The 25463-nt window shown below is 42.7% G+C and overlaps 1 protein-coding gene across 1 annotated transcript in view; it reads left to right on the top strand.

Moving 5' to 3' along the window:
• CYP26B1 (cytochrome P450 family 26 subfamily B member 1) overlaps positions 1–12574 on the top strand; it is a 59592-nt gene extending 47018 nt beyond the window's left edge. Inside the window, exons 4-6 of the mRNA XM_073611058.1 lie at positions 681–836; positions 6101–6382; positions 8771–12574. Coding sequence (XP_073467159.1) covers positions 681–836; positions 6101–6382; positions 8771–9163 — 831 coding nt within the window. The 3' untranslated portion in view covers positions 9164–12574. The remainder of the gene's footprint in view (positions 1–680; positions 837–6100; positions 6383–8770) is intronic.
• The last annotated feature ends 12889 nt before the right edge of the window (positions 12575–25463 follow it).

The following is a 25463-nucleotide window of genomic DNA, read 5'->3' as shown; positions in this document are numbered from 1 at the left end:
GAAAAAAATAACTTTCATATGCTAACATGCAGAAAATCTTACAATACATGAATCATGTCTCTGAACGGTGCGATTCCAGCATATCAGAAGTATTATGTTTATTCAAATCTTAATTAGTGAATCAGCAGATCTTCTGATTTGATCCAAAGGGCTCATTATTGTTTTTCAGAGATTTTCAAACCTGCCCAATTATAGCCCCCTCCTTGCACATTTTAACCCAGCCTGGCTTGAAGAATTCCCTCCTTGTCTTGCAAGTTATAGGCCTCCTTTCCAACCTTCACCTTCCTTCAGTCATTATGTGAATCCTACAAGGAGTGGTGGCAGATCCCGGGATGGGCAAATGTCTCCTACCCTTTGTCAGGAACACATCACCCATCTAAGGTGAGCCTTAGTATGATTAAGGACATGATGTAACTGAAAAAGAAGCATTTTCAACCACTCCTCGGTAGACCAAACATTGACAAGACATGGCCATAGATATTTATCTCCCTCTTCTAGCTGCTACAGATAATCAGTTGATGGTGTAGTACATATAGGTCTGTAGGCGTACCCTCTGACCACAGTAGAATGCATTTACTATATTCTGTTTACCATCTAAAAAATTGCATCTTCTATTGGCTTTTGAACTTAGAAAAGTGGAAAATCTGTAGAGTGACATTCTGTTTATTTGCTTCATCCAGGGTATGCAAGCACGTGAGACGCTGCTGAGAGGTTTGGAGAAGGCAATCCAGGAGAAGCTGCAGAACACTCAGGGGAAGGACTACACGGATGCCCTAGATGTCCTTATCGAGAGTGGCAAGGAGCACGGCAATGAGCTGACCATGCAGGAGCTGATGGTAATTATCCTTCTGTGAAATGCCAACCCTACAAAAGATTTTAGAGCCTTAATACCGACTTTGTGACAACGCATTTAAATGAACATGTGGCAGGCAAAGCACAGGTTTATGTTAAGCCAGCTGTTTTTTGGTTGGCTATTGTCCATATTGGTGGCAGATTTCCCAACCAGTGTCCCCTACATTCAAAGTTATTTTAGCATGTGATTTTCTCTGTTGCTCGCTGTTCCATTGTTGGTTTATTTCATGAATATATGAATTGGGGTATGTGCCCACTGGTGGCCATCTGTATTGCAGGAAATGTGATTAGCCCCTCTGCTAAATGGCTGCAGAGATAAACTCATTGTTGTTTGTCATGCTGAAGGAGTTCAGCCATCTCAGTGCAAGTCTATGAGTTGAGTTTGATAAAACACTAAAAAGGCCCTATACCAAACGATTTTCCATCCACACAAATGGCATGGATGGAGGAATTCCCACCTGCCATGCTATTGCTGATAGTCTCAACTGTCAGAATACTCAAATAGTGCCTACAGCTAATAGTCTGCAGGCGCTGTTATGCTGACAAGCCGGCAGACACTGTAGTCTCTGGTAACTTGGTCGTAGTCTCTGGTAGCTTGGCCATAGTCTCTGGTAGCTTGGTCGTAGTCTCTGGTAGCTTGGTCGTAGTCTCTGGTAGCTTGGTCGTAGTCTCTGGTAGCTTGGCCGTAGTCTCTGGTAGCTTGGCAGTAGTCTCTGGTAGCTTGGTGGCAGTCTCTGCTAGCTTGGTGGAACTCCCTGGTTGCTTGGAGGCAGTCTCTGGTAGCTAGACAACAGTCTCTGATCGCTTGGCAGAAGCCTCTGGTAGCTTGACAGCAATCTCTAGTAGCTTGGCAGAAGTCTATGGTAGCTTGACAGAAGTATTTGGATGATTGGCAGCCATCACTGTTAGCTTGGCGACAGTCTTTGGTAGCTTGTGGAAGTCTCTGGTAGCTTGGCAGAACTCTCTGGTTGCTTGGCAGCAGACTTTCATAGCTTGACAGCAGGCTCTGGTAGCTTGGCAGAAGTCTCTGGTCACTTGGTAGCAGTCTCTGGTTATTTGGTGACAGTCTCTGGTCAGCATACAAAAATAGGAATAAACGTAATAAGGGCAGAGATAGTCAACAGAAAGCACCACATCCTATATTTAAATAAGTATAAAGAGGCAAATTTACCAGGGGATGGGGTTTAAAGCATATACCCCAGGGACTTTTAAGGTGCTTTTTAAATATACAGTATACTGGAAAGTCGATGAATCTGTACAATCATTTTATAAAAAATCAATCGTTTTTATTAGAAAAAGCATTGTTTAAAACCCTGTGTCTGCAGCAGATGAGACTTGCATAAAAAATCTATACACAAATAGATCCACACATAAACCCATTACAGGTACATAGAGATAAAGCTACTTAATTAGTTCCATGACAATCTGCCAAAAATACAAAAATAGCACTGGCATATGTGAGGGATGAGAGTGTCTCAGTCCCAGAATATACACATACAGAGAGAGAAATGCCCAAGGGACTTTCAGAGACACAAGCCAAAAAGTATAAAATGTACAAAATGTATTAAGCATTTAAACGTATATGATAGATACTGCTAAAATTGTTCTGGTAAACACAAACACATATACATAGATATCCATAATTACATAGATCAAATCACAGTTGACAATCCAGAGGGTAGATGCTTATGTAACAAATTTCTCAAATTCTCAACGCGTTTCACGAGTGCTCGCTTCCTCGGGAGAGATATATATATAAACGTCTGAAATTAGAGACAAGGTTGTTAGGAAAAAAACAAAGGGGGGGGGGGACACGAAATAAAGGGGGAATTCACAATAGTCCTCTTAAATTCCAAAAAAGTCATATGGATTCTTGGTCTCTGGTCGGCAATCTCCTCTGTTTGGTAACCGCAGTTAGCTACTAGAAGACTAAACACATCAGTGGACTTGAGGGCTCATGACCACTGAAAATTCTGGTCTGTTGGTGGCTTAAAGTGAACTTGGGATTTGCCCACGCCGTATAGTATATCCTGGTTCCCAACAGTTTATCCATACCTTCCTTTTACTCCCCACTGCTCCATTTATACACTGGAAGCAATATCCTGTTTAAGTTACAAGTTATGGGAGTTGTAGCTCACACAGGGCTATAGACTCCCTGTAAGACAGTGACGATTGACTCAGCTCTGTGACATGGAGGAGGCCATGTTACTCTATGGCAGCCATTCTCAACCAGGGTTCCTCCAGAGGTTGCTAGGGGTTCCTTGAGCTGTGGCTGATGAACCACCTTTTTGATGGTGCCTACAGAGTTCAAGGTTCAGGATCACTTTGCAAAGTCAGCAGCATGACACAAAATTATTATTTTTTTGTTGTTTTTTTAATCTTCCTTGAATGTTTTTGGGTATTCTTTGCAAAGTGGAGCTTTACCTCATTTACTAAGTCCTGGGAGCAAATGTGCTTGCAGAGTGCAACTGCATTTTGCAAAGTGCACAGTCGATTTGACTTTAGTAAGTCAACCCCATAGAGCAGATTTTCTCAACCTTCTATCTCTAGAGGAACCCCAAAAATAATTTTTCAAGTCTCAAGGAACCCTTACTAAAACCAATTCATTAGGGGTCAATAGAACAATGCCCATTATACTGGTGGTCAATAGGAAGAATGTTCCCCTTAAAATGGTGCTCAGAATGCCACCCTTAAAGACAGCTACAAAAATATTTTTTCCTTGCACACAATTGGATGATGGAAGTCAGCAGAACTTCTGCTCATTTACTAAGCTCTGGAGCGCCTGCTCTTGCAGAGTGCAACTGCACTTTGCAAAGGTTTGTTCTGCTATATGGAGGTGTTCAAGCAAACCTGTTGCTCTACACTGAATGAGAAAAGCACCTACTAAATTCTTGACTCTGGTGATAAAATGTCTTTCTCTGTTGCACTTTCCAAGAGGATGGAAAAGTTGGTTGGCTGCTATGGGCTGCTATGGGCCACACAGGCAGCATACAATTCTGGCACTATGAAAAATGAGACCTATAGTTCAGAACGGCTAAATCATTGGCGGCATGAATACTACATTTTTTTAGCCCATAGATTATTGATGTCAACCTCGTCTTTCTCTCCCTCGCTGGGCATGGGAAGAGGCTGGCAGGGTACGTATCTTGCATGTACTTGCCTAGCAGCGAGCGGTTTGTCTAATCAAGAGATTAGCTCGTTCACAGTGCTGGATGCAGGTCTGATTACATCATATGGTAGTAATGGCAGCTAAATTAGTGACATGTTGGGGAAGCTTGCCCAGTGCACTTGGCACCATCCCAGGCAGCTCTCCATGCCAAGTACCCAGGCTGCCTGTACAGTCCTAGCTCCTGATCAGCCGGGGAATGTTCTTGTGATGTGCAACGTGATGGCCTTTGTTGGCACACTGCATAGCTGGAACCTTTTTTTTTTTTTCTGGTTCCAAGTTCCAGGGCTGTCGTTTTCATAAGACCGTTAGATGTGAACCAATATATGGCATGTTAAAAATAAATAATTTATCATATCAACATTTAAAAGTAACTAACTAGAGCACAAAACCATCACTGCAATAAATAAATGACAATGTTGTCCTTCTTAAACACAGAATTCTAGACCACACTACCAAATGGCCTTCCCTTATTGCACCAGCGTACTGATATAAAATTTAAATGCTCAAAAGTCAACTACACAGCAGTCATAGGTACATTATATTGTCAAAAGTATTGTGACGCCTGCCTTTACACACACATAAACTTTAATGGCATCCCAGTCTTAGTCCGTAGGATTCAATATTGGGTTGGCCCACCCTTTGCAGCTATAACAGCTTCAACTCTTCTGGGAAGGCCGTCCACAAGGTTTAGGAGTGTGTCTATGGAAATGTTTGACCATTCTTCCAGAAGCACATTTGTGAGGTCCGGCACTGATGTGGATGAGAAGACCTGGCTCGCTGTCCACGCTCTAATTCTTCCAAAATGTGTTCTATCACGTTGAGGTCAGACCTCTGTGCAGGCCAGTCAAGTTCCTCCACCCCAAACTCGCTCTTCCATGTCTTTATGGACCTTGCTTTGTGAACTGGTCCAAATGATTTGGTGGAGGGGGATTATGATGTGGGGTTGTTTTTCAGGGGTTGGGCTTGGCCCCTTAGTTCCAGTGAAAGAAACTCTTAAGGCGTCAGCAGGCCAAGACATTTTGGACAATTTCATGCTCCCAACTTTGTGGGAACAGTTTGGGGATGGCCCCTTCCTGTTCCAACATGACTGCACACCAGTGCACAAAGCAAGGTCCATAAAGACATGGATGAGTGAGTTGGGGTGGAGGAACTTGACTGGCCTCCACAGAGTCCTAAACCCCAACCCGATAGAACACCTTTGGGATGAATTAGAGCGGAGACTGCGAGCCAGGCCTTCATGTCCAACATCAATGCCTGACCTCACAAATGCTCTTCTGGAATCTGGGAAGAATTAGAGCAGGCCTTCTCATCCAACATCAGTGCCTGATCAAAGCTTAAAGTGGAGTTCCGCCGAAAAATAAAAAATAAAAGTCAGCAGCTACAAATACTGCAGCTGCTGACTTTTAAAATAAGGAAACGTACCTGTCCTGGGCGCCCGAAGCCGACCTGTCCCTCGGCTCCCGGGTGGAGGTGCTGACATCTTCAGTAAGGGAATCAGGAAGTGAAGTCGCAAGCCTGGTTCCCTACTGTGCATGCGCGAGTCGCGCTGCGCGTCCTGACTGGTCCCTGCTGTCTTCTGGGACCTGTGTGTCTACCAGAAGACAGCAAGGGGGGGCGAAGGAGGGGTCGGACATGGTGTAGATCGCCACAGATTCTGCGGAGATCTATCACTGGAAGTGGGAGAAAATACCTGTATTAGACAGGTATCTGCTCCCCCTCCCCTTGAAAGGTGTCAAATGTGACACCGGAGGCGGGGGAGGAACCAGATAAACAGAAGTTCCATTTTTGGGTGGAACTCTGCTTTAATTGAAAAAGCTGACGTTAGAAGCTGATTGGCTACCATGCGCAACTGTACCAGATTCCGAGTGCTCCAGTTATAGTAAACCCCCCACCCCCTTTAAGTGATGTAGCGAGAATCAAGTAGGCGATGGCAGAAGAAGCCAACAATGCCATCTCCCTTATTTCTGTATTGACAGTTTATCATTTATTATGCAATATTGCATGTGCTATAATCACATTGAAACTTGCAATTCCTCTTTAAAAAAACTGACTGTTGTTTTTTTTTCTTCTCCTGCCCAGGATGGGACTCTGGAGCTGATCTTCGCTGCCCACGCCACCACCGCCAGTGCAAGCACATCGCTTATCATGCAGCTGCTGAAGCATCCAGCTGTTTTGGAGAAGCTGAGGGAAGAGCTGCGCAGCAATGGGATCCTGCACAACGGCTGTGTCTGCGAGGGGGCGCTACGTGTGGACACCATTACCACCCTACCTTACCTGGACTGCGTCATCAAAGAGCTGTTGCGGCTTTACAGCCCAGTCTCTGGAGGCTACCGGACCGTGCTGCAGACCTTTGAGCTGGACGTGAGTATTCATAGTTAACCATCTGGGCTTGGATTAAACAAGGTCTTTTAATTATTAAAAGAGTCAGGGAGACTGGTGGTTTTATTCATTGAGGAAAGAATCTGCACAGGGTTGCTCCACTGTGAGGAAAATAGGATGGTCACACACCAGGATCGGAAATCCAAGTAGAAATCTTTATTGTAAAATCCACCAAACACAGTCACAGGAGCTGGGAACAAATGTTAACGTGTTTCACGCTAAACTGCGCTTAATCAGTTGTGGTTATGATTAAGCGCAGTATAGTGTAAAAATCGTTAGCAAGATTTCTACTTGGATTTTCGATCCCGGTGTGCGGCTATCCCATTTGCCTTAAGGTGTTTCTTGGTTTCCGAGCTGGGCCTGCACCCAGTTTTGGGTCTGCCTATTGGGCACTGGATAGTGCATGTAAATATTGAACTTTCCAGGCCTGCTCTTAGCTCACAGAACAGTAATGACTTTATGACTTCACTGCACCACCATTATACAGTATATTAAGAAAAATGATAGTGTGTGGGCAAGAGACGTGCACTTTGGAATAAGACAAAAAAAAAAGTAAGGTAAAAACATCCTCAGGAATTTAGAACCTCATGAATCGCAATAATCGAAAAAAAAAACTTATAAAGTGTGGTCCAATTTTCTCTAATGGGGAAAAATTCCCATGATCAATAATCCTCATCTAAGATCTTTTAGTCGTTCTTTCTTTCCCAACATAGAAATGGCTTGTAAGGGAGGTCCAAGAGAGCCCCCTTGCTAGTAAGCTTGAGTGCCTTCCTCAGGGCCGACAACATCCAGACCCCCGATTCAGAGAAACCCACCCACCCAATCAATTATTTTATCTGAGGATAAGTGTTAGTATAATAATATCAGGAGTGCATAGAGCAGGGGTCTCCAAATTTTCTACACAAACAGCCAGTTTACTGTCCTTCAAAATTTAGGGGGAGGTGCACTGTGGCCAATGGGAGAAAATGTCCTGGAATCAGTGGGAGTAAACAATGCTCCATGATTGGTATTAGAGGGAGGAATAGTGCCAATTGGTGTCAATGGGAGGAATAGTGCCCCATCATTGGTGTCAATGGGAAGAATAATGTCCCATTATTGGTGTCAGTGGGAGGAACAGTGGCCTATTATTGGTGTCAATGGGAGGATTAGTGCCCCATCATGGAGTTAGTGGGAGAATTGGTGCCCCATAATTGGTGTCAATGGGAGGATTAGTTCCCCATCTTTGGCATCAATGGGAGGAATAGTATGCCATCATTGGTGTTGGTGGGAGGAATAGTGCCCCATTGTTGTTGTCAGTGGCAGAAACTATATCAGCAACAGTGAGGGAAATAATGCCCCTTCTCTCGTTGATTTTATTTCTTGATAAAAGCAAGCAAAGGGCCCCAGTTGGCAGACCACTGGTATTGAGGCTATACATTTTTTGTAACTGGCTTTTGTACATTGGCTCATCTGCTTTTCACAATTGTGATGAGCAAACAGTAAAGAGAAGATAGTATATGCCCTGATAAAATAGGGCATATCCACAATTGGCTGACCAATGCGTTACTCACTAGAGACCCTATTGTGTACCTGCATTCCTCCTCCTACTTCTCCATGCACCTGTAGAATTACCTATTTGCAAGCAGCCAAACAAGGATTTAGAGAAGCCTTTCTCAACATTTTTTTTTTACCCCAGAGGAAGCTTAAAATAATTTTCAGATCTGAGGGAACCCTTGCTAAAGCCAATTCATTGGAAGTCAGTGCGAATAATGCCCCCTAGATTGGTGGCCAATGGGAAAAATCTCCCTTTTACAGCGGTGATCAGAATCTCATCCTTACAGAGAGTTAAAAGGATCATTGGTGTCATGTAGCTGGCTCTGTCAATAGGTATTGGCACCGGAGCTATAAGGTCAACATCCACTGGGAGATACATGAGCCACTGCTGAAGGAACTCATAGGAACTTCTGGAGGAACCCTAAGATTCTGTGGAACCCTGGTTGAGAATGGCTGACGTAGAGTCAAAAACAGCTATATGGATACATTGCCAAACCTATGCCATTGTTCCACCTTGGCTTGTGCTTTAGACTACTGGTGATGATCACAACAGTTGTGAAGCCCATCCTAAACTCTTTACTTACTGTAAAGACATCTAAGTACTTCCTACTCACACCCTTCACTAATTGCACGCTTCATCTTATATGTTGTAGAATAGGCACTATATAGGTACAGTATATACACAAACCAAACCGATAATGCAAAAACCAACCAAATGGTTTTCTGTGTATTTACCTAGAGCAGCTTTGTTAAAAAATACATGTTAAAGTACCATAGAGCTTTGAATTGTAGTGAGTGAACTTTTACTAACAGAAATATTATCTCTTACCTCTCTAGGGATGCCAGATCCCCAAAGGATGGAGTGTCTTATACAGCATCAGGGACACTCATGACACATCTCCGGTATTCAAGGATGCTGATGTCTTTGACCCAGACCGCTTTGGGCAAGACCGTACAGAAGACAAAGATGGCAGGTTTCATTATTTGCCGTTTGGTGGTGGAGTACGGAACTGTTTGGGTAAACAGTTGGCCAAGCTTTTCTTGAAGACCTTGGCCATTGAGCTGGCCAGCATGAGCAGGTTTGAGCTGGCCACCAGAACTTTCCCAAAAGTCCTACCGGTGCCGGTGGTCCACCCAGCTGATGAACTCAAGGTCAGGTTTTATGGACTAGATTCCAACCAAAATGAAATTGTGACAGAAACAGAAGCCATGCTTGGTGCAACTGTGTAGCCATCAAGGCCTTCAATATCCTTTCCCTGAAAAAAAAAAAAAAAGAAAACAAACTGGGAAACAAGCACACAGTCAAAATCAAAGCTAGATGGTAACAAGAAAGAAAAATATATCCACGAACAATACTAACTTATGTATACCGAGCCACCAAACCGTGACTATATCTCTGTGGAATGTTTAACTTAAATATATTAACATATATACATTAAGTGACAAAAAAAGCTGATCCAGGTCCTATCTTCATGAATCCTGCTGCAGAAGAGGACACTTGGAGATCACTGGCTGGGCAAGGACTTCACTTAAGGATTTTTGGAGCGCTGGTGGATCTCCTTGTCGAGGGATTCTTGGGTGGTCTCCCAATGTTTACAAGACCTACCCCTGTTGTTGCTTTCTTGTCTGTACTCCAGAAGTTGTTTCAGTGTTACTCATATCAGTGATACCAGGGTTTCCTTCTCTTGTTTATATACCTGCCTTATTTTGTTTTCTTCGAGATAAAAAAAAAAAAGACAAAAAAAAAAAAAGCTTTTCAAGAAAAGCTTGCAATAACGGGTCATTATATTGAGTGTTCTTTAGCATGCTAGCAGTCACAGGATTTACAATATGATCATAGAAGTAAGTTGACATCTAGATTGGCTGACCCAACTAAAGCACTGGAAACAGAAAGTGTGTTTTTTCCAGCCAAACAATAGATTGAGGTGAAACTAAAGGTGGACACCACTTATAGATACTCCTATCTTATTCACATACCTTCATGAGCAAAATGGTTGGGCTGGTCCTTGGCCAATCTATTCTCAGCTAGAGATCAAAGCAATCTATGACAGTGGCAGTGCCTTCAGGACCAGTGGACAGGCAAAATGCATCATTGCAAAGGTCTTTGCCTACAGAGTTGATGTAATTGTCTGTACTGGAATTTTATGGTTGTTTGTTTTCTTGCCATGGTGAGCCCACCTGAATCTAGCGTATGACAATACATACATTTCAGTTTCATTTTTTAAATCCTTTTGTGTATGACTGTGTTTAATATTAGAGGCCAGTGCCTTAATTTAGCAAGGTCTGCTCTTCTTTCCTAATAGGCAGACCCTTACATTCCCTCAAATCCGTCCACGAGTCGTGAGCCAGCACTTGGTCTGCTTTCCTTAACTTCCTTGTGCATTCCATCCGGGTTACCCATACTATTTCATTAACCATTTTCCTGATGGTCAGTGGCCTTTAAAAATACTGGTTAGAGTACAAGGCCATCAGATGTATTTTTTTTTCTGTCACATTGTTTTATATGAGCTACATAATTTTCTCTGATAACGTTGGCCATAGTCCAGTAGACATTTGGTGGACCAGATTTGAGTGAGATATCTTTAAGTCTAAAGTTGTACGATCATGTCAGTACTTGTGATAGAAAACTGTTCATATTGCTGTTCAAAAGTGGTGCTAAAATGACCAACCAGACCCAAAAATGTTTCTACAGAAAATTGCTAACATTCTTTCGAGAAGGTCTGGAAATCCAGTTGGCTAGTCAACCAGTGTTGACCTATCAAGAAAGACCCACATAGATTCCACACACGGTCCATACCATACTGCAAAAGATGTGTGCAATTTAATACTTTATGTTATTCTGCCCCCTGATAAATGTAACCCTTTTCTCTTTGGCGTCATTGTCCCATGCGACAATACTAAAGCTGAAATGAGACATCTCAAATTCTGTAAATCAATTTTTGCCAGTCCCAATATTGTGGGCTTAGTTCCCATTCTTTGCATGGGTCATCAATGATCTAGTCTTGCTTATTGATTGTAGGAATTGTAGGAATTATTAATGTATACATCGTAAAATCTTTGCTACAACGTACGTATAGATCTTCACATTTTGATATTGTTACACTCAAACATAAAACAATACTTCCGCATTATTCCTATCAGACAAGCACTTGATTTGTTTATGGCAAAGGAGTTTATATATTATTTAATTTGACTTTTTTTTTTTTCGATTTAATTTTTTTTTCATTTTGTCTGTGGTTTATTGTTTTTCAATTCATTTTTTTTTTCATTTTGTCTGAAATGTATTTTTTCATTTTTTTTGTCTGGTATTTCTTTTGCTCTCTTTTCCTGGTCTTATGCTTAAAATACACCATCAACTCTTGTAGGATTACGCCTGAATTTATTTTTATGTGGATATGTTGTTATCTAATACTACAGTAAGCTAGATTATAAAAAGAAAAATAAAGTTAGATTTTAGGTGGAATATGTAAGTCACTGGAGTGCAACTTTTTACACTACCCTGTGTATTATTTATATACTATTTATTCACTATATTAAAAAAAAAAAGTAAATAAATCAAAATACAGGTTGGGTGAAACTTAACTTTGTGCTAACTGTCATGTTTTAAAGAGGCGCAGTTAGCAGTTTTGACTCATAAGCTGATTACCAGGGAATTTAAACTTTTTTCTTTATATTTCAATGCTCAAAATCTCACCTCTAAATGTTTACCTTAAAAAAAAGAAAAAAAAAGAAAAAAAAAAAGAAAATCTGCTCATTCAGTGAGTTTATTCATCGCGAGAGGTGGGCGAATTATAAATAAGGACCAAACTCTATAAAAAGCTCAGAGGCCTTTTATATATATATATATATCTACTAAGATATACATCTACATAAATCTGTTGAGATACACCTATCTATATAGTTTTATAAGATCTATATTTATCATAAAATAGGTGCCTAAGAATGCTGAATGCTCTTTTTTTTTTCACCACTTTAATGCCTCAGTTAAGCTGCCACAGTCAGCTGTTTGCCGGATGCTGGCAAATAGCGTTAAATCCCAAATTTAGCTTTCCAACATTTCTTCAAAAATAATGCAAAAAACTAAATCACTTGCCATGTAATGATTCCTGCAGCAAAAGCATCACGGTCCTGCAATAGATTTGCAGATTAAGCACTTTGAATGTCAAATTTTTTGTTTTCATTCGTGCAGTCCACGGACTAATTCTCGATAATATTTTATACATGACCTTAGCTGGCTTATTTTTTTTTTCTTCGACTTTATAAAATATTACAAGGGTATTTTTGTTATAATTCAAATAGATATTTAGTATGACGTTTGCCCCTTTCTCGTTGTTAAATAATTATTTAGTAAAGCGTGGGTTTCCCGATATTTGTAAACAATGTCCAGATATTAATATGTTTATATTAGCAGACATTTTTAATATTAAGAGAAGCACTTGCTATTATTATTATTATTATTATTATTGTTTTTTTTTTTTGTTGTATGAGCTGTTGCCCAATTATTTTTTTTTTTCAGTGTCATGTGGTTTCTGATGTATGTATATAATATTATGTGTCATATATTAAAATTAATGTTGTGTATTTTGTGATCCTTAAAATAATCAGTACAACAATTTTATAGAATTCAATAATAAAAACAAAGAGAGGAAGGTGTGGTTTGTATTTCTTTTTTGTACCTCATGGCTTTCCTAATTATTGAGTGCCTTTACACACACATGAACTTTAACCACTTGAGCCCCGGACCATTATGCTGCCTAAGGACCAGAGGTCTTTTTCCAATTTGGCACTGCGTCGCTTTAACTGCTAATTGCGCGGTCATGCAATGCTGTACCCAAACGAAATTTGCGTCCTTTTCTTCCCACAAATAGAGCTTTCTTTTGATGGTATTTGATCACCTCTGCGGTTTTTATTTTTTGCGCTATAAACGGAAAAAGACCGAAAATTTTGAAAAAAAAAATGATATTTTCTACTTTTTGTTATAAAAAAAATCCAATAAACTAAATTTTAGTCATACATTTAGGCCAAAATATATTCGGCCGCATGTCTTTGGTAAAAAAAATGTCAATAAGCGTATATTTATTGGTTTGCGCAAAAGTTATAGCGTCTACAAACTAGGGTACATTTTCTGTAATTTACACAGCTTTAAGTTTATGACTGCCTATGTCATTTCTTGAGGTGCTAAAATGGCAGGGCAGTACAAAACCCCCCCAAATGACCCCATTTTGGAAAGTAGACACCCCAAGGAAATTGCTGAGAGGCATGTTGAGCCCATTGAATATTTATTTTTTTTGTCCCAAGTGATTGAATAATGACAAAAAAAAAAAAAAAAAATATTTACAAAAAGTTGTCACTAAATGATATATTGCTCACACAGGCCATGGGCCTATGTGGAATTGCACCCCAAAATACATTCAGCTGCTTCTCCTGAGTATGGGGATACCACATGTGTGGGACTTTTTGGGAGCCTAGCCGCGTACGGGGCCCCGAAAACCAATCACCGCCTTCAGGATTTCTAAGGGTGTAAATTTTTGATTTCACTCTTCACTGCCTATCACAGTTTCGGAGGCCATGGAATGCCCAGGTGGCACAAAACCCCCCAAAATGACCTCATTTTGGAAAGTAGACACCCCAAGCTATTTGCTGAGAGGCATATTGAGTCCATGGAATATTTTATATTTTGACACAAGTTGCGGGAAAGTGACACTTTTTTTTTTTTTTTTTTTTGCATAAAGTTGTCACTAAATGATATATTGCTCACACAGGCCATGGGCATATGTGGAATTGCACCCCAAAATACATTTAGCTGCTTCTCCTGAGTATGGGGATACCATATGTGTGGGACTTTTTGGGAGCCTAGCCGCGTACGGGGCCCCGAAAACCAAGCACCGCCTTCAGGATGAAAATTTTTGATTTCACTCTTCACTACCTATCACAGTTTCGGAGGCCATGGAATGCCCAGGTGGCAAAAAACCCCCCCAAATGACCCCATTTTGGAAAGTAGACACCCCAAGCTATTTGCTGAGAGGCATGGTGAGTATTTTGCAGCTCTCATTTGTTTTTGAAAATGAAGAAAGACAAGAAAAAACATTTTTTTTTTCTTTTTTCAATTTTCAAAACTTTGTGACAAAAAGTGAGGTCTGCAAAATACTCACTATACCTCTCAGCAAATAGCTTGGGGTGTCTACTTTCCAAAATGGGGTCATTTGGGGGGGTTTTGTGCCACCTGGGCTTTCCATGGCCTCCGAAACTGTGATAGGCAGTGAAGAGTGAAATCAAAAATTCACGCCCTTAGAAAGCCTGAAGGCGGTGCTTGGTTTTCGGGGTCCCGTACGCGGCTAGGCTCCCAAAAAGTCTCACACATGTGGTATCCCCGTACTCAGGAGAAGCAGCAGAATGTATTTTGGGGTGTAATTTCACATATTCCCATGGCATGTTTGAGCAATATATCATTTAGTGACAACTTTGTGCAAAAAAAAAAAAAAAAATTTGTCTCTTTCCCGCAACTTGTGTCGCAATATAAAATATTCCATGGACTCGACATGCCTCTCAGCAAATAGCTTGGGGTGTCTACTTTCCAAAATGGGGTCATTTGGGGGGGTTTTGAACTGTCCTGGCATTTTATGCACAACATTTAGAAGCTTATGTCACACATCACCCACTCTTCTAACCACTTGAAGACAAAGCCCTTTCTGACACTTATTGTTTACATGAAAAAGTTATTTTTTTTTGCAAAAAAATTACTTTGAACCCCCAAACATTATATATTTTTTAAAGCAAATGCCCTACAGATTAAAATGGTGGGTGTTTCATTTTTTTTTTTCACACAGTATTTGCGCAGCGATTTTTCAAACGCATTTTTTGGGGAAAAAACACACTTTTTTAAATTTTAATGCACTAAAACACACTATATTGCCCAAATGTTTGATGATATAAAAAAAATGATCTTAGGCCGAGTACATGGATACCAAACATGACATGCTTTAAAATTGCGCACAAACGTGCAGTGGCAACAAAATAAATACATTTTTAAAAGCCTTTAAAAGCCTTTACAGGTTACCACTTTAGATTTACAGAGGAGGTCTACTGCAAAAATTACTGCCCTCGATCTGGCATTCGCGGTGATACCTCACATGCATGGTGCAATTGCTGTTTACGTTTGACGACAGACCGCCGCTTGCGTTCGCCTTAGCGCGAGAGCAGGGGGCGACAGGGGTGCTTTTTTTTTTTTTTTTTTTTCTTTATTATTTTTTTGCTTTTTTTATCTTATTTTTAAACTGTTCCTTTCATTTTTTTTTTTTTTTAATCATTTTTATTGTTATCTCGGGGAATGTAAATATCCCCTATGATAGGAATAGGTAGTGACAGGTACTCTTTTTTGAAAAAATTGGGGTCTATTAGACCCTAGATCTCTCCTCTGCCCTCAAAGCATCTGATGACACCAAGAGCGGTGTGATAAAATGCTTCCCCAATTTCCCAATGGCGCTATTTACATCCGGCGAAAGTCATGAAATACTCGTAGCTTCCGGTTTCTTAGGCCATAGAGATGTTTGGAGCCACTCTGGTCTCTGATCAGCTCTATGGTCAGCTGGCTGAATCACCGGCTGCATTCTCAGGTTCCCTGTTGAGACAGGAGTGCCAGAGAAAAACACGGAAGACGGTGGGGGGGGGGGCATTCCCTCCCACGGCTTGTAAAAGCAGTCTAGAGGCTAATTAGCTGCTAGGATTGCTTTTACATGAAAGCCGACCGCTGGCTGAAAAGAATGATACCAAGATGATACCTAAACCTGCAGGCATCATTCTGGTATAACCACTCAAAGTCGTGAATGGCGTACCTGAAGACAAAAAAATGGTTAACAATAAAGCACAGTAAACGGTAAAGTATAAAAAATTGCATACCTGAAAAGCAAACATGATAAAACATAATAACAATAAAACATTGCAGAATAGAATACAGTAAAAAAGAGCAGAACAATAGAGAGAGAACAGAGAGAGAGAGAACAATAAAACGACAACTATTTTTTTTTATTTTATATATTTTTTTTTTTTTTACACTTTTTTTGTAACTAACTTTTATAACGGTAACCGGTTCCAGGTTCGGGTCTCTCAAAATGTGATGGCATCTTGGGAGACCCTGTGAAAGTGTGCCTAGTCTGTGCAATGCTGTACCCTACGCTAATACTCAACTAATGAATGGTAGCGTTCAAAACATTCACCAATGCAAAGACCAGGATTGTCAGGACAGGAGGGACAATAATAGCGGGTGTCACGCCTATATCCGCGCTTGCTGCAGACACGACATCTTTTTTGGGGGGGTTCGTTGGGTAGGGGTACTCGGGAGGACATAAAAATGCCTCTCATGCAGCCGACTGCATTTGGTTGGGGATGTGAATGGGGGAAGTACGGGTGCTGCAGAAGCGGTGGGTTCCCAATTAGGATTGGCGAATGCAGCAGGAAGGGCACTATGGGCACGACGGGCCTGTGTTTGTCTTTTTGGTGGCAGCGGGACACTACTTGTGCTTGCCACCTCACCAGCTTGAACTGCACTTATGGGACTCGCCACGTCACCAAGTGTTACTGCAGTGCTGGTTTGACTACGACCGGGGTGTACTAGGCCGCTGGCGCTTGCCAGTTCACCAAAACGCTACAAAAAAAACTGTTAGCGATCGCAGGGATCAGGCCTGACTCTGCGAACGCTGCAGTTATGCGTTTAGAGTTTTGTAAGTGACAGTGATCGATCGATACTGCACTTGGGTGGGCTGGGCCGGGCCGGGCGGAGGGGCAAAACGCAGGTGCTAGCAGGTATCTGGGCTGATCCCGCTAACACTGCGTTTTTGGGAACCCTAAACTGCTGGGGACGCTAGTATAGATCTGATCGGATCAGATATTGATCCGTTCAGATACTATACCACTAAGGGAGGTGTACGGTGCGTGCTTGGGTGTTAGCGGTACTGGCGCTAACCTGACGCTGCCTGGGGCTGGTGCTTGCCAGTTCACCAAAATGCTACCAAAAAAACTGTTAGCGATCGCAGGGATCAGGCCTGACTCTGCGAACGCTGCAGTTATACGTTTAGTGTTTTGTAAGTGACAGTGATCGATCGATACTGCACTTGGGTGGGCTGGGCGGAGGCGCAAAACGCAGGTGCTAGCGGGTATCTGGGCTGATCCCACTAACACTGCGTTTTTGGGAACCCTAAACTGCTGGGGACGCTAGTATAGATCTGATCGGATCAGATATTGATCCGATCAGATACTATACCACTAAGGGAGGCGTATGCTGCGTGCGTGGGTGTTAGCGGTACTGGCGCTAATCTGACGCTGCCTGGGGCGACGCATATCACCGCCGGGCGATCAGGGGGCTAAACCTTTATTCGGTAATAAACGGCGGGTGCCCTGACACTATAAAAAATAAACAAACTAACCAGCGTCAACCGTAACGGTTATACGGTGATCAGTGGTGAAAGGGTTAACTAGGGGGCAATCAAGGGGTTAAAACATTTATCAGATAGTATATGGGGGTCCCTGACGCTATAAAACGCTGACGGTGAACCTCAATATTTACCTCACTAACTAGCGTCACCAGCGACACTAATACAGCGATCAGAAAAATGATCGCTTAGCGACACTGGTGACGGGGGGTGATCAAGGGGTTAAAACTTTATTAGGGGGGGTTAGGGGGGTACCCTAGACCTACAGGGGGGTAACAGAAACTGTGCTAACACTGTAACTGTCACAAACTGACACCTAGCAGTAATCAGAAAAAAAAAAAAAAACTGCTGGTGTCAGTTTGTGACAGGGGGGGGTGATTGGGGGGGGTCGGGGGGCGATCGGGCGGGGGGGATCGGGGTGTTTTGTATGCCTGGCATGTTCTACTGTGTGTGTGTGTGTGTTGTGCACTCACATACCTGTCTTCTCTCCTCGGGCCGGAAATTACCGAGCCGAGGAGAGATGACATCACTTCCTTTGCTGCTATTTAGCATACAGCAGCAAAGGAGTATTCCCATTGGCCGGCGGCGATCGCGAGGGGGGGGGCCACGAACGGATGGCCTCCCCCTCCACTCCGATCGCCGGGGAACAAAACGGGACCGCCTCGGGCACCGGGGGGAAGTGATGTCATCTCTCCTCGGCTCGGTAATTTCCGGTCCGATCGGACCCCCCACCCGCGGGAGGCAAATCACGTACATGTACGTGATTTTGCCTGCCCGTGCCGCCTTGCCGACGTACATCGGCGTGAGGCGGTCCTTAAGTGGTTAATGGCATCCCAGTCTTAGTCCTGTAGGGTTCAATATTGAGTTGGCCCACCCTTTGCAGCTATAACAGCTTCAACTCTTCTGGGAAGGCTGTCCACAAGGTTTAGGAGAGTGTCTATGGGAATGTTTCACCATTCTTCCATGGACGAGAAGGCCTGGCTCGCATTTTCTGTTTTAATTCATCCCAAAGGTGTTCTGTCAGATTGAGGTCAGGACTCGACGTATATATATAACTCGTATAACTCTTTTATATATATATATATATATATATATATATATATATATATATATATCGTATATACTTGAGTATAAGTCGTTCCGAGTATAAGTCGAGGCCCTAATTTACCACAAAAAAATGGGAAAAACTTAGTGGCCCGAGTATAAGACGAGGGTGAGAAATGCACAGCTACTGTAAGTGGAAAAGAGGGTCAACAATGCCCATTTGCAGCCTCACTGTGCCCATTTGCAGCCATAGGTCCCCCGAACTTCAAACTCGGTAGTTAAGGGTTCCTAGATGCCCTCTAGCTGCAGCCAAAATTTGGGGTCTCTGAACCCAAAGGGTCCCGAAATATTGCTGCAGATGGACACAGTTGACCAAATTTGGAGCCCCGTATCTTGGAGCCACTTAGTGTTAGGAACCCCAAAATTGGTGTGCAAACCCAGGGGAACTAGCACCATAAAATATCCAAAGCTGTGGTTTCTAGCATCAAGTGTCCCCGAGATACAGGGCCCCAAAAATCGGTTCAGAAAATGTCAAGCACTTTTTTGTAGCAGAGAATGACATTTTCTGAACCGGGTTTGGGGCCCCGTATCTTGGGGCCACTTAGTCCTAGGAACCCCAGCTTTAGATATGTTATGGTACCAGTTCCACTGGGTTTGCACACCAAATTTGGGGTTTCTAGCACCAAGTGGCCCTGAGACACGGGGCCCCAAATTCGGTTCAGAAAATGTCAAGCACTTTTCTGCAGCAGAGAATGACATTTTCTGAACCGGGTTTGGGGCCCCGTATCTTGGGGCCACTTAGTCAGGTGCCACAAAGTGGCCCTGAGATACGGGGCCCCAAAGTCGGTTCGGAAAATGAAATTTTTTGCTGCAAAAAAGTGCTTGACTCAAGTATAAGTCGAGGGGGGCACTTTCAGCACAAAAAAATGTGCTGAAAAACTCGACTTATACTCGAGTATATACGGTATATATATATATATATATATATATATATGAAGTGATTTTTCACATCTGGCGTAACAACACGTAGAAGTCGTGTGTATGTTGGTGTACACAATTTTTTTTTGTGGAAAAAAAATATCAATAATTGCAATAAATATGAATTTTATGATATATTTTGTGTTGCTGTTTTTGGATGGCACCAGCAAAGTCTCATATAATTTTTATTTTTGGTTTTCACGCTAACAGATGAGGTGCCATTACTTGCCCATCAACGTACCCATACATTATATCATTATAGTAATCATTATAGTAATGCCATTGTTGATTTGGTGTATGGAAAATGCATCAATATTTACACTACAAAATGATGTAATCCCCCCGTCATACTCTTCCCCAGTATAAATCTATTTATCAGTGAATAAGGTAAATTACCGCGCTGTGATAATATAACTAAAAAACAAAAAGGCTGCTGCTAAAGTGAGATACACACAACAAATAATAAACAAATAAGGAGCAGCGCAGATCCCCCCAAATTAAATTGAATACAGTGAGTAATCAAAACTTGATAAATAATTAATTGATAAAACACTCATATATCAAAATGATCCAAAAGAAACTGAAAAGTCCGTCTTCTTAATCATCAGTGAGGAAAAACAGCATGTATCAAAAAATGGTGACACAAAGTTCATAACGTGCATAGAGACAAGCAGGAATGATGGCCCACGGTAAATACTTCAACCTTCACCACACCACTAGTGCTAAGAGAAATGCTCCCTTACCAGATGGCAAGCAAGAAAAGCTTGCGGCCTAAACCCGACCAGGGCCTTTATCCAGTATGGGGACACAAGAGATCTCCAGAGGAACCCGTCTGGGGGGTCAAAAATGGATTCGCCAAACTTGTCAGCCCAGGACCGTGACCCGGTAGGATACCATGATATTCAGACGTACCCAGAATATAAAGGAATCACCATAGCGTAACATTGTAAAAACATCATTTATTAGAAAACGAAAAGCCACTTACAATAGACGTGGAAATTAAAAGCAGTTCAGCCGGCCGGCTTGTACGGACACCCGTCCCTTCGAACACAGCACGCGAGACGTCAGCACGTCAGCTCCTCCCTATAAAAATAGGAGTAAATTGCACTCACAAAAGCTGATCTATCAGTCTTCCTTCCACCTCCTGGATGCTGACCATGACCAGGACAGGATGAAAATAGAGAAACTTATTATGAATGGCGGCTTTTTTACTCATCACTCTAATTATATCACCTTCTACGGGTGCAACTTACTTATAGGTCTTGCTCATCCCCTGTGAATGGACAATGAAAGGAGAAGCGGCAGACTGATGAGCTTATCTCTTTAAGAAAAAAAAAAAAAAGACGTTTAGGAGGCACTGGGAATTCAATGCTTATTTCAGTGGTACAAGTGTGAGGAAACCATTTAAACAAGGCCACTGACTCTGATGAAGCATACATACCTCCCTCAATGGGTACTCAGAAGCAACTGAAAGTATAAACATACAAATGGTGCCAAACCTTGAAATGAAAGAGTCCAAAGTGCCTTTAACTGTTTGTAATGTCATCTTATAGCATCACCCAATGCGTTTCGGAGGCAACACATTTCCTTCTTCATTAGGGCTTAAAACAATGGAATAAGAAGTTGAATGGACTCTTCTAAAGCTAGATGAATACAAATTTGAACAAAAATCCTTAGGAAATTGTTGTTCCTCCCACTTGTGTGAAGTAAAAAACTGGAAGCGATGAGGATTTGGTCTCTTCCGGTTTTCACTTTCATTTAAACAAGGCTTTGGAAAGCATCTGAATAAACTGACCTCACTTTGGAGGCCAGAGGAAAGGTCTGGGATCTCTCCATAAATAGGACCTATCACGACCCATGCTTTTACAAGGGATGTTGCTCATCTCTTGTGATAGCAATAAAGTTGATCCAAAAAAAATAAAAATAAAGGTACAGTGTTAAAAGAATGTTCGAATAAAATAAATAGTAATAAAATAATCTTTTTTAAGCTCCTCTGTCCCTCCGTGCTCAAACGCACGCATTGGTCCAGATCACATGTAAACGGTGATCGAAACACACGTGTGAGTTATCAACATGAACGTCAGAGTGAGAGCAATAATTCCAGGGGCAGACCTCCTGTGTAACTTTAAACTGGTAATCTTTAAAGCATTTAAAGCATTACCTATGGAGATTTTTAGGTACCGTAGTCTGGAGCCATTCCATGCAACAGCACTGAAAGCTCAAAATTAGCCTGGGCAAGAAGGGGGTAACATTTTGTGAATAAGTCATTTTTCTCCTTCATGGATGTGCGCTAATTAGGCTGCACGCATGGGCACTGATGAGGTGGCATTGATGAGCACTGATGAGAAGCCACTAATATGCAGCACTGATGGGCACTGATGAGATGGCAAAGAAGAGCACTGCTGAGGAGCCACTAATATGCAGCACTGATGGGGAATGATAAGCAGCACTGATATGCATCACTGATGAGCACTGATAGGCAGCACTAATGGGCACTGATAGGTGGCACTTAGGCACAGATATGTGCCACTGATGGGCACTGATTGGCAGGACTGATGGGCACTGATGAGGTGGCACTGGTGGGCACTGATGAGAGGGCAAAGAAAGGCACTGATGAGGAGCCACTAATATGCATCACTGATGAGCACTGATAGGTGACACTGATGGGCACTGATAAGTGGCACAGATGGGCACTGATAGGTGGCACTTATGTGCATGAATAGGTGGCATGGATGGGCACTGATTGGCAGGACTGATGGGCACTGATGGGCACTGATTGGCAGCACTAATGAGAGGGCAAAGAAGGGCACTGATGAGGAGCCATTAATATGCATCACTGATGAGCACTGATAGGTGACACTGATGGGCACTGATAAGTGGCACTGATAGGTGGCACTTATGGGCATGAATAGAAGGCACCGATTGGTGGCACTAATAGGCACTGATAGGTGGCACTTATTAGCATTGATAGGCGGCACTGATGGGCAGCACTGATTGGCAGCACTGATGGGCGGCACTGATTGGCATCACTGATGGGCACAGGAAGGCAGCACTGACTGGCATCACTGATGGACACTGATTGGCATCACTAATGGGCACTGACTGGCATCACTGATGGGCACTGATTGGCATCACTAATGGGCACTGACTGGCATCACTGATGGGCACTGATTGGCATCACTAATGGGCACTGACTGGCATCACTGATGGACACTGATTGGCATCACTAATGGGCACTGACTGGCATCACTGATGGGCATCACTAATGGGCACTGACTGGCATCACTGCTGGGCACTGTTTGGGCTGCACTGATGATCAGTACCCTGATTATCAGTGCAGATCTGCCCTGTGAGGAAATGCTGCTGATTGGCTCTCCTCCCCTCACACGCTGTCAGTGTGAGAAGTGGAATGTCGATAACCGGCAATTCTTCGTTTACATGTGATCAGATTTTTATTGGGATCGGTGATGCGCCGTGTCCCAGGGACAGAGCGCAACACCGATTGCCGCGATTGCGTGCCCCTGCGGGAGAGCAAGCACGGCGAGAGTGGGACGACGTCATATGAACAAGAGAGAGCCACCTTGCGGCCGTCATTTCACTCTACGGCGGGCGGGAGGTGGTTAATGATGGGTGCTTTGATTGGCATTCAGAGTGCTTTAAAATAGCGTGTCCACTGCCACATTTTGAAGCAAATGTAAACGAGCCCTTAGGGTGAAGGTCCACTTTAATTACAGAACCGGATTCATTTGCGAAGCACAATTCTCCCCCAATACAGTGCAACAGAAAATGTCAAAGAAAAATCGGCTCAAAAGCATACAAAATCAGGTAACATTTTTGGATGGCAGAGGTCAGAATTCCCCTTTAATAACCCTGCGTCAGAAAATTCTGGAGCCGGTCCCGCACTGCTCCGTGCTGCCTTCTTCCGTATAGAGCAGGCTGAACCATGCCCAAAGCTCCCGGTCTATCCCTGTGCAAACACACCGCTGTGTGCCCTCTTCTAGCTCGCATTTTAATTACTATAACAGCAATTTTCCAAAAAAGATGTCTGACCGCCTCCCCGGCACAAAGTGCCCGTTGTTCGCGCTGGCGGAGGGGGCCGATGAGCTGAAGCTGTCTGGTACCTGACCGCAGGCCTGAGATTCGGCTTCCCATTTTTCACGCTAGAACGATATGGAAAAGGAGCCGCATCTGGGCGGGTTCCAGGAGCAACAGAACCACAGCAGGTGCTCTCCTTCCCCTGCTATTCTTGGACTTTCTCTCACCTCTATGATTTTCAATTTAAAATAATAAATGACATTTTTTTTTTCCTGTCGAAACCCAATCTTTAGTATCGTGGTTGTGTGTGTGTGTGTGTGTGTGTGTGGGCGGGTGGATGGGGTCTTTTTCTTATACCAAAACCCTCAGAAATAAAGTACATTTTTAATTTTTTTTAACCCAACTCAGCCCCGGAAGATTTTACTCCCTTCCTGACCAGAGCACTTTTTGCGATTCGGCACTGCGTCGCTTTAACTGACAATTGCGCGGTCGTGCAAACAAAATTGATGTCCTTTTTTCCATCCTTTTGGTGGTATTTGAATACCTCTGCGATTTTAATTTTTTGCGCTATAAACAAAAAAAGAGCGACAATTTTGAAAAAAAAAAGCAATATTTTTTATTTTTTGCTATAATAAATACCCCCCCAAAAATATATAAAAAAACTATTTTATGTATTCTTCTACATATTTTTGGTAAAAAAAATCGCAATAAGCGTATATTGATTGGTTTGCGCCAAAGTTATCGCATCTACAAAACAGTGAAAAGATTTTTGGCCTTTTTATTATTATTATTTTTTATTAGTAATGGCGGCGATCTGCGATTTTTATTGTGACTGCGACATTATGGCGGACACATCGGACACTTTTGACACTATTTTGGGACCATTGTCATTTATACAGCGATCAGTGCTATAAAAATGCACTGATTACTGTGTAAATGACACTGGCAGGGAAGGGGGTTAAACACTAGGGGGCGATCAAGGGGTTAAGTGTGTCCTAGGGAGTGATTCTAACTGTGGGGGGGGTGGGCTTTAACTCACATGACAGTGATCACTGCTCCCGATGACAGGGAGCAGTAGACATGTGCGCCATCAATAAATTTGTTTCGTTTTGTTTCGTTTTAGCCGTTAATTCAATTTGGATTCGAAATACAAATTTTCGTTAGGTTTGTTAACTTTTCGAAACAATTACGAACGTTCGTTATGATGAATTTATCATTATGAGGGGCCCCCACCATCCCTGTGCTGTGCTCATTATGAGGGGCTCCCACCATCCCTGTGCTGTGTTCATTATGAGGGGCTCCCACCATCCCTGTGCTCATTATGAGGGGCTCCCACCATCCCTGTGCTCATTATGAGGGGCTCCCACCATCCCTATGCTGTGCTCATTATGAGGGGCTCCCACCATCCCTGTGCTGTGCTGATTATGAGGGGCTCCCACCATCCCTATGCTGTGCTCATTATGAGGGGCTCCCACCATCCCTGTGCTGTGTTCATTATGAGGGGCTCCCACCATCCCTGTGCTGTGCTCATTATGAGGGGCTCCCACCATCCCTGTGCTGTGCTCATTATGAGGGGCTCCCACCATCCCTGTGCTGTGCTCATTATGAGGGGCTCCCACCATCCCTGTGCTGTGCTGACTTCCTGGGTTTTTAACTTCATCATAACGAATAATCGCAATTAACGAACATTCTTACTATGTCCGATTCTGAATCTCCCATCAACTACCAGTACCAGTCTCCCACTCCCATATTAAAAAAGGTCATTTTCGCAACCCTCACTCAGCAGCAGAAGAAAACCTCTTGATTGGTCAACGAAACACCAGTCACGTTTCCGTTGCAACGGAATTTGGAATCTGAAATTCGTAAACGAAATTTCGTATTCCGTACAAAATTCGGAAGCATAGCAATTCGTATTTCGGATCCTCCCGAATGTACGAATTTACGGAAATTCGTACCAGTCTTCGATTCGTACGAAACTAATCGCACATGTCTAGGGAGCGGTGGATCTCTGTCATGTCACAAGGCAGAATGGGGAAATGCCCTGTTTA

This window comes from Aquarana catesbeiana, linkage group LG01, assembly GCF_042186555.1.
Source record: "Aquarana catesbeiana isolate 2022-GZ linkage group LG01, ASM4218655v1, whole genome shotgun sequence".
Lineage (NCBI taxonomy): Eukaryota > Metazoa > Chordata > Amphibia > Anura > Ranidae > Aquarana > Aquarana catesbeiana.
Note: the sequence above shows the minus strand (reverse complement) of the source record. Positions and strands in the feature narration are given on the sequence as shown.